General features: G+C 39.1%; 1 protein-coding gene across 9 annotated transcripts in view; it reads left to right on the top strand.

The window, feature by feature from the left end:
- The first annotated feature begins 428 nt into the window (after positions 1-428).
- LOC106516218 (probable E3 ubiquitin-protein ligase HERC1) overlaps positions 429-9850 on the top strand; it is a 48240-nt gene continuing 38818 nt past the window's right edge. For 7 of the 9 annotated variants that reach the window (XM_014006455.1, XM_014006456.1, XM_014006458.1 and 4 more), the window contains exons 1-8: positions 432-546; positions 2797-3799; positions 5874-5969; positions 6054-6236; positions 8166-8378; positions 8499-8597; positions 8701-8797; positions 8898-9041. In XM_014006455.1, the coding sequence (XP_013861909.1) occupies positions 2828-3799; positions 5874-5969; positions 6054-6236; positions 8166-8378; positions 8499-8597; positions 8701-8797; positions 8898-9041 (1804 nt within the window). In that variant the 5' untranslated portion in view covers positions 432-546; positions 2797-2827. Of the gene's footprint in view, positions 547-2796; positions 3800-5873; positions 5970-6053; positions 6237-8165; positions 8379-8498; positions 8598-8700; positions 8798-8897; positions 9042-9850 lie in introns of all 9 variants that reach the window. The other 2 variants (XM_014006461.1, XM_014006452.1) reach the window with 2 other exon arrangements.

The raw sequence follows: 9850 nt of genomic DNA, 5'->3' as shown, positions 1-9850 counted from the left end.
GGGCAAAATAATTTGTATTACATTTTATTTCTTAAGTTTGTTTCATTCTATTTTCTTTTCTTTTTAATTGTTTTAATGTCTGTTCGAAATAAAAGTTTGAAAAAAAAAAGAAAAAAAATATTATGTTGATACTGTGTAATATTGTGACATACAGTATCTGTTGTGAAGTCCTTGACCAAACTGAACTGCATTTCCCATAATGCAACATCATCAAACTTTACAAGCTACCCAAGGCTGCAAAATAAAATGCGTCTTTGTGTTTTGTTTTCTGGGCACGTGTTTTATATATAATTTAAACAAAGAGATAGGAATTTGTACATGTTTACTTTGCATCAACAGCTTTTAAAAAACGGCGTCCCTCCGAGACACGCGCAGGCGCTGAAGCAGTCTTCAACCCTTCTAGCATGACTGCTAAAAATACCAGCGAAGAAGACGGAGGATGACGAGAGGAGAAGGCTGACATGATTATTTTGCGTCCAAGGGAGACCTCACCGGGTCGGGACGGGTAACGCAAACTGCTTATCCCCGGAGGTTTTTACCGTCAAGGTAACTTAAAATGCCTGCGGCCTCTTTAATTGTTATCGCAGCCAGGCTAAAATCTAATTAAGCGAGGTTTGTTGTTCACAGGGCGTGTGTTATTTCGCTGGTAGCTGTCAGAAAACAAGCGGAGGGAGAGAAGGGCTTGGTCGGCTCACTGCAGCCCGTGTTAGCTCAGCTGTCACCGCATATGTGCTGAAAAAAAATGTTACCGGTCTGAATGTTACACACTGCGGTGTCCGCGTTACAAATTCACGTCTTTACATCGTTTATGTTCGTGTAAACGAAATGTCAGCCATGAAACGCTCGTAAATTTATTAAACGCTCTAAACAACCTGCATAAAACCTGCCAGAATAATTAAATTCTCCGCACTGACTGTTGTTTATAATGTCCTGATGCCTGACTTTGTGGATAAATATCATTTGGAAAGAAAAAAAATTTATACCAGTTGCGTGGAACAAATTGTGCTTAGACATTATCTGTCTTTTTTTTTCTTGGGTTTTGATTGACAGCTGTCCCCACGCTCAAACTTGACCCGATCAGCCTTGTATTGCATTTCACCCTGCAGGACCTAATCATTACATTTCTTTTTATTTATTATATAATTTCAGGCTCCCTTTTTTCTTTTGATCAAATAAAGGATTCTAATGCATCACCTGGCTAAAGGATGCTTATATGAGCCCATGGATTATTGCTTGAATAAAACAAATTATAGTGACCTGAAATCTTCAAGTTTTAATTAGAAACTGTTGATTTCAGTTTCGGTGAAAATGACATCACATATGCATTTTGTTTGATTTGTGTTGCTTGACACAATCTATTTATTTTCCACTGACACTGACTGCTGAAACATTTAGCTTGGTTTTATATCTGCACTTGTTGCAGCACCCGGTTTTGTCGTCCTCTGTTTATAAAACCAAGACAGAGGATAAGCTGACATTTGCTGTATTACAATTTAAACTATGTGTTCAAATAATAGAGAAACTATAAATCAGGAGATGTTGTTGTAGTCAGTAACAGTTACTTTGCACTTTATGCTCCTGGAGCTCCCTTGCTTGTGCTTCCCAGACTGCTGAGTCCACTGCTATATCATGGCTTGCTGTTATTTTTGGTCCAAATGGAAACCATATAGGCCCGTAGGTCTGAGGCCTGGCATGAAGGATGAGCGTCTGTGACTCTGGTCTGTAGTCAAAGTTCAAGAGTTAAGCAACACAGTGGGATTATTTTACTCGTGCCATTTCATGTTTTGCAACAAGATTTAATTTTAGCACCCAATAAGGTCTGCTATGAACTTAAAAACAATCTGTTACGCTCCCATATTAGGCTTTTTTATTTTAATGTTTTCTTTATTAGGTAAATTGATTGGATTGAAATTTAAGCAAAGCCATTGTACAATCAGTGGTGAAAGTGCATCATTTAATATATATTATACTTTTAAATTTAGTTTACTTCATTTAGATTTAGCAACTAAAGGAAGTAAACTTGTTTCTATTACTACAATTCTGAAATTCTTCCTTTCAAGACGATTTTCGGTGACTGTGGGCCCATCTTTAGGCAAAGTGTAGGGAAAAAAACTCAACAGGTTTTTATTTACTTGCAGCTTCTAGATGCTAATTATGAATGTATGTTTATTTCTGTAGGCACTGGTAAATGGGGTAAAGGTACACATTTGTTTTCTTTGTTTTTGGATTGATATAAAGTCATATATTACACTAAAACACAAAAATATATCAGTCTAAACATTTTTTGGTAAAACATTCACAGCTAAATAATCTTTTCAGTATGATCTGATTGTTTTTAAACATGTTAACATATCTTCTCTTTTTAATTTTTTTTTCTGTTTTATCTTCATACGTAGTGAGAGGCTCCTTTCCAGTTCAGCATTTTTACTTAATCACACTGACAGCCTGACTTTTTGTTTACTTGAAAGTGGGGAAAAAAACAAATCAATTCAAAAATAACTTCCAATGGAATTGCTTGACAACAGTTTTGTGTGCTAAAACCATTTTCTGCATAAATATCCCTTTATGCTGTTTGGTGACCAGGTCTTCTCACTACTGTGTGTTGACCTAATTCAGTGACAGCCACTGGGCCTGCAGCATTAGCTTGGTTATTACACCTGCACACCAAAAGATTTGCCAGGAAATCACATCACCACATAGCAAATGTTAACCGTTAGGAAAATTACAGGTTTTATAATTGAACCGATTCAAAATGGTTCTTTTAAATGTTCTTTCAACACCCCCTGTGTTTTTCAGGTGTGCAGTAGAACACAGATGATGCACAAACATGATGCCTTGTCAAAGCAACGTGTTGCTGAAGTGGCAGGAGCATTTCAACAGTTCCTGGGCCTCAGAGGACAGTGTGCAGACAGCAAGAAGACACGGTGCTGCCGTTCTCTACGATAAACTCCTTAACAACAAGGAAGTGGTGACTCTGGCCCAGCCTGTTCAGGAACTAGTCGGTCCACGGCTCCCAGACTTTGAGTGTGAATCCAGCACGTCAGCCGAGAAGGAGGAGTACCTGTCATCCCTGCTTCAGAGTCAGCGATGGCTGGCTCACCGCATGCTGACGCAAACCTCCTACACCCTGGGCCTTCACCAGAGGCTGGTCGTCCTCCAGAGGATCTACTACGCGCTTCACAGCAAATATCATGACAAGTTTTGCGTGCAGCTGCCCTCCCAGTCCACAGACAGCGGGGCTGAAAGTGGCCAAGTCGAGCCGGCCTCCGAGCCATGTCCACTAGGGGGAGTGTCCAAAGTCAAGTCCGGTACAGATGTTCTGATAGAAATGGGCGTGAGGACGGGTTTGAGTCTGCTCTTCTCGCTGCTGCAGCAGAACTGGAGATACGCTGCCTCCGTGCACCCCGAGTCTGTGCTCTGTAACGACGTGCTCGCCACCGCCTCCTCGGTCCTGGCCTCCCTTCCGCCGCTGTCCCTCGCTAACGAGAGCAAGATCCCGTCGGTGGGCTTGGACTGTCTGGCGCAGGTGGCCGACTTCCTGAAGAAGACGTCGGTGAGCAGCGGGAGCGGCGGGGCGGACCCGACCGGTCGGAGGCTGGCCCTGGAGCTGCTGCTGGGCCTGGTCATGCAGCGAGGCGCTCTGAAGTTCCTGCTGGAGTGGGTGGAGGTCGCCTTGGCTGCGTCCATGTCCTCCTCCACCACTGTGTTGTCTTCCTCCTCCTCACTGAGCCTTCAGCAGGCGGTCGGTGTAGACTGGGATGTCATTCAACAAACTCTCCTCCAAATGAGGCAATATTCGGTACGTTGTTTGTTTTCCATTGTTTAAGCTTTTATTTTGTTAAATTGACATTTTGTCATTGCTGTCAGTATTATACATTACTGTACAGAACATTAGAGGCTGTGGGTTTATTCTGAATATATACCACATAAGAGAGTTATTTTTATCAATGTGTGTTTACTAGCCATCATCATATTTTAATCCTTCTTTGGTAGCAAACTAAAAGTGTTTTTTTTTTGTCTAAAACATTTTACACCTATTATTTGCTCTAAAATCTTCAAATTTTGTAAAATTTGTGGTCACAGCAGTCAAAATTTTACTTATCCTAGTGCACGAGAATGTGTGAGAAGTTTATTGTATATCAAATCCAAACTTTTACATGCTATTCTTTTTAATTTTTCTACTCACTACAAAAACCTTTAAAATACAATAAATAAATAAATAAATAAATACATAAATAAATAAAACAGTATTCCTGTTGAAGTGTTGAACTTTTACAGAAACAAAGGTTTTGACTCTTGCAAGTCATTGAACATGCAAAGAGTCTTACCTGAGGTTTGCAGCGAAGCATTAGTTTGCAAATAAGGATTATGACTAAGCTTGCCTCCCTGTCTACTCCAAGATAGTCTCTCCAAGGTTTCTGTACAACCAGAGGTGACACATTCCAGCAGCTTTAATGTACTTTATGTGCTGTATGTTGTGTTCAGTGGTGGGCAGCACTAATCTAAAAATGAGTTCCACTAGCCCAAAAACACTAACTCAACTATTTAGGTCCCCTAATACGGAGCCCGCGAGGGGGGATTTCTTTTCTTTTGCGTTCCCACGCAATACTGTTGTGTTACCTTGCAATATCTTTGCGTCACCTCGCAATACTTTTGCGTTCCCACGCAAAAAATTGTTTTGTATATGAACTGAATTAAATCAGACTTTTATTTTGAAATATCCGGTTACCAAAATAGGATGTGTCGCCACAAGTTCGTGAAATTGACATTGATGTTGCGTGGCTGTACTGTGTTAAAATATCGGCATGAGACATGCTTCCATGCTTGGCTGTGTGATATATTCATTCTGAAGCTGAATTGAAGCGCTAACTCGCTAATGGTGAACATGTGAATTTGTTGTTAAACCAGCAGGCACAACAGTGATAAACGACTTTTGCGAGGGAACACAAAAGATATTGCGAGGTAATGCAATACTATTGCGTGGGAATGCAAAAGAAAAAAAATCCTCCATGTCCCCTCGCGGGCTCTGTACCCTAATTCTAAAGCACTAATGCAAAGAAAATTTTAGCAAACGCTAATTCTAAAGCACTAAAATAACCCAGTCAACCCATGAACATTCTTCAACATGACATGAGTCACATGTTGTCATGTTGCTCTCTAAATTCTTATAGTTGACATTCCACAGCTGTATTTGTATTCATATATTGTCACCTGGTGGATAAGTGACACACATATGAATAAAATGTGTGTCAGTTTTCACCCTCAGCTGTTAACATTAATGTTTATCAATAACATTTATAGACCTCAGTTAGTGCTTCTAAATTTAGCCTATAAATTTAGCAAGTGCTAATCCATTAATACACTTTAAAATGAGAAAAAGCCCTAAAGCACTAATCAGGAAATTAGTTCCCCTGTCAGTGCTTTAGTGCTTTAGGGGAACTGTGCCCACCACAGGTTGTGTTTTATGCTGAGATGTCACAGCCCGGTGCTTTTCTTATGTTTCGTCTAGATTATCTCATATAAGAGACAAAAAGAAAAAAATCTTTAATCTTGGTACAACTTTAAAACAGAGTTTTGAAACGTTTTGGATGAAAGGAAAAATGGAATGAAAACTGCTGCGTCTTCCACTAACTAGTCTAGTCACAGCTTTGTTGTTGCTTGTTTTTTTTTACTTCATTCCACCATTTGGTTGTGCAGAGACAAGTTTGCGTTACTGAGAAGTGAAACTTTCTCGTTCTTACATTTACCCCTGGCATTGAAATAACGAGCACCGGAAAGAGGAAACTGTAAATATTTGAGGTGTTTTGGTGGAACCCACGCAATGTTCACACATAAGTCTTTGTTTATAGATTAACATAAATGAATATTCCTAGGGTTTCCGTGGCGAGGCTGTCAACACTCAGGTGCTCACAAAGGATGCAGACGGCCTTTGTCAACTCTCCCAGGCAGCTCTCTGTTTATTCGAGGAGGTAAAAGATGGTTTAGAAGCGTAAAGTACATATAAATCACACTTCATTTAACAAATAAAAATGCCCTCTCTTCTAATTGGACAGATTTGTAACTTGGCATCCAACTGCCTGTGCTCCTGCAGCACAGACGTCGCTGCTCCCGGTGCAGACTCTGATACTGTAATGGTGTATGTTTGGGGCAGCAACAGTAGCCACCAGCTGGCAGAGGGAACTTTGGAGAAAATCCTTCTGCCAAAACTTACGCAAGGATTCAGTGATGCTCAAATGGTATGTTTGCCCAAAAAGATGGGATTAATATACATCACTGCTTTCATAGTGTTGGAAATTACAGATTTATCATCCACCATCATTTGTTGTATCTGTTAAAGCAATTATTCATTCTTCTTTTACAGATGGTCATGGTATTGTAATACAGAAAAAAACATATATTTATTATAAATCATTGGTTTTGTAGATACAGCCTTTTCCCCTCTGCTTGTCTTTCATTTACTTCGTTCATCCATTGTTTAACATATTATTTGAGCCAATAATTTTAAAATGACTAGAATTGTTTTGCCAACAGAACTGTGTGATTAACCACAGAGCAAGTCATCTAGAATGTCATGATTTATAACGTTATTACATCTTAGTAACTGCTATGTTTATAACTTAATTGTACTCATGAGCAATCCAAAACAAACCTGCTAAAATGTTAATTAAGACAGAATCCAGCATACATTACAGATGGACACAGACATACAAGTCAGGTCAAACTAAATTGGACCTTTTTTAAGCAAGAAACAATGGGCCTCATGCAAGAACCGTTCGTACGCACAGATTTGTTCTTAAGTTGTGCGTACGAGTGATTTAGGAGAATTTGTGGCATTCACCAATGTTTTCATATTCTAAGATTTTTTTTCAGATACGAACAAAATTCACGAGTGGTCCAGACCTGTCGTATATTTTACGAGCAGTCAGTCTGCTGTTATCCAGACAGATTTTCCTCCATAATAACTTTATATTTCATTAGTTTGAAGATATTTTGAGTTGAAAATAAATTACACTCCATAATTATGTTGACAATAGGCTATTCTGCTTGAATTAGAGTTATAATTTTAAATGTAATAATTTAGACTAACAATATAAATTGTCCATCCGTCCGTTTTCTGCCGCTTATCCGGGATCAGGTCGCGGGGGCAGCAGCAGAGAGACCCCGCTCTCCCCAGCGACACCCTCCATGTCCTGGGGGACTCCGAGACGTTCCCAGACCAGAGGGGATACATAATCCCTCCAGCGAGTCCTGGATTTTCTCCAAAGTGCCAGACATGCTTTGAAAACATTTTAAAATGCTTATTTCAGACCCGCATCTGAGACCACCTGCAACCTCGTGGGGGTGTGTACGGTGCGCAGCGGTGTGGCTTCTGAAAATGAAAATGATTTAACACAGTTGTTTATACTTTTAGCAGCTCTTTTTATTCCACAGCTGACCTGCAAAAAATGACAGATTTTCTTTTCTGGATCTCTGACAGACGTACTTCAATCTCTGAACTCGTAAAGTTCTTCTTTTTAATTTTCGCTGTCATTTTCATGAATGGACACTTCCTTGAATCTGAGGCAGGAAACATAGCCTTATATGGTGTTTTTGGGGTGGTAATAATGCTAATCTCCTCTCGCGTGCACRAGCAGCTGGATACGAACAGGTGGAATTTACGCAGCTCATTTACACACTTTTCCTGAAGATAGAAGAGTTTGTTGAATCTGACGTGACATGTTCGTACGAACCCTTTGTACGAACAAAAGTAAAAAACATTTAGGATAAGAATATGAATATGTTCTTGCATGAGGCCCATTGAGAGCATCTGTGTTTACTATTCAGGCTAGCTGCATTATTCTTGGAACAAAATTACATACATTTATCAGAATAATCATTTTTTTGTCATATAAATTCAGCTATGTCATATCTTCATTATGACCTTCCAAAAAACAAACAAAAAAAAAACAGCAGAGAAAACTATTTGTCAGCACTTTAGGACAGTAACTGTTTTTGTAATATGATGACATAATATTTTATTTAGCTTTGATGCAGTACATACATGTCTTATTGTTGGGTCTGCATTTTAAAGAAAGTACTTCTAAACCTTAAAACAAAGACCAAATGTTCTGCTTAGAAGAAATTCATTTTCTTTCTTTCTAATATCGTTTTTGGACTCCTTCCAGATTGAGGCAGGCCAGTATTGCACTTTCTCGGTATCTGCAGACGGTTCAGTAAAAGCCTGTGGAAAAGGCAGCTATGGCCGTCTGGGTCTGGGGGACTCCAATAATCAGTCCATGCCCAAGAAACTTGTGCTTGAGCCACACAGGAACATGAAGAAAGTGTCGTCCTCCAAGGGCTCTGATGGACACACCCTGGCCATCACAGTAGAGGGAGAGGTGAGAAATGACATGTAGGACACTTTATGACATCACATTAACGACTTTTTAACCTAATTCCCCATCCTCTGTTTTAATATTGTTTTTTAAAATTCCCAAATTAACCCTAAATATTTTTAGGTGTTTAGCTGGGGTGATGGTGAATATGGGAAACTGGGTCACGGCAACAGTGCTACTCAGAAATACCCCAAAATCATACAAGGACCACTACTGGGGAAAGTAAGTGTACCTAAATGCAACGTTTTAGAAGCGTATGAGAAAAAAAAGCTTTGGAAATATAAGTGATTTAGCGCATTTTGACATGTTGTGGTATCTCTCACAGGTTGTTGTTTGTGTGTCTGCTGGCTACAGACACAGTGCTGCTGTGACTAATGATGGGGAGCTTTATACCTGGGGAGAAGGAGACTTTGGCAGGCTTGGTACACACTTTATTTCTGATGTGGCTTTTCCTGTAGAATATAATACTGGAGTGAAACCATGTCAGCAAACATAGCTGTTTCCTGTTTTCACCTGATGCAGGTCAAAGTGACAGTCAGAGTCGAAACATGCCCACACTGGTGAAGGATATCAGTGGTGTGGGGCAGGTGGCTTGTGGCAGCTCACACACCATTGCTGTGGCACAGGATGGACGGACTGTGTGGTCCTTTGGAGGAGGAGACAATGGTGGGTCTGCAGATTACAATCTTTGTATTTTTTATCACTTCAGTGGAAAAAAATAACTTAATACTAGTTTCTTGATTTCTTCATAATCAGTGATTTTTTTAAATATAAAGATGAAATAGGAAAAGAGGGGAAAAAAGAGGAAATGTAATTACACTGCAAAAATGTCCACCTAACCAAGCCAAATCCAGCCAAAAAGTCTTTATGATCTTGTTTTGAGACTGATTTACTAAACAAGAACTGATAGTGTAAGAATAATCATCTTGTTTTCAGAATGTGTAAGATTATTTGTCTTGCTAGTCATAAAATTTGACTCAAATTAAGTAAAAAATTTCAGAAAAAATTGAGTCAAATCAAGTATTCCAAGAATCTTACCAAGTAAAATTTTCTTACTCCATTGGCAGAAATTTTTGATTTAATTTGAGTCAAATTTTCAGGCTAACAAGACAAATAATCGTATACATTCTGAAAACAAGATGATTATTCTTACACATCAGTTCTTGTTTAGTAAATCAGTCTCAAAACAAGATCAAAAAGACTTTTTGGCTGGAAATAAGATTTTAAAACTTGGTAAGATGGACAGTTTTTGCAGTGTAGAAAGAGTGAAATAGAGATTAGAAATATATTAAATATACACCAAGAAAACACAAGGCCACACACCCGACATCTGTCTGCTCACCTGAAAATAAACTGATACAAGAAAACATAGCAAAAAATACATATCCATATAACAATAAAATTAATTATTTTTCTGTAAAGCAAGCATATATATATACACACACACACACACACACACACACACACACACACAC

The sequence above is a fragment of the Austrofundulus limnaeus genome, unplaced genomic scaffold, assembly GCF_001266775.1.
Source record: "Austrofundulus limnaeus strain Quisiro unplaced genomic scaffold, Austrofundulus_limnaeus-1.0 Scaffold36, whole genome shotgun sequence".
Taxonomy (NCBI): Eukaryota; Metazoa; Chordata; class Actinopteri; order Cyprinodontiformes; family Rivulidae; genus Austrofundulus; species Austrofundulus limnaeus.
Note: the sequence above shows the minus strand (reverse complement) of the source record. Positions and strands in the feature narration are given on the sequence as shown.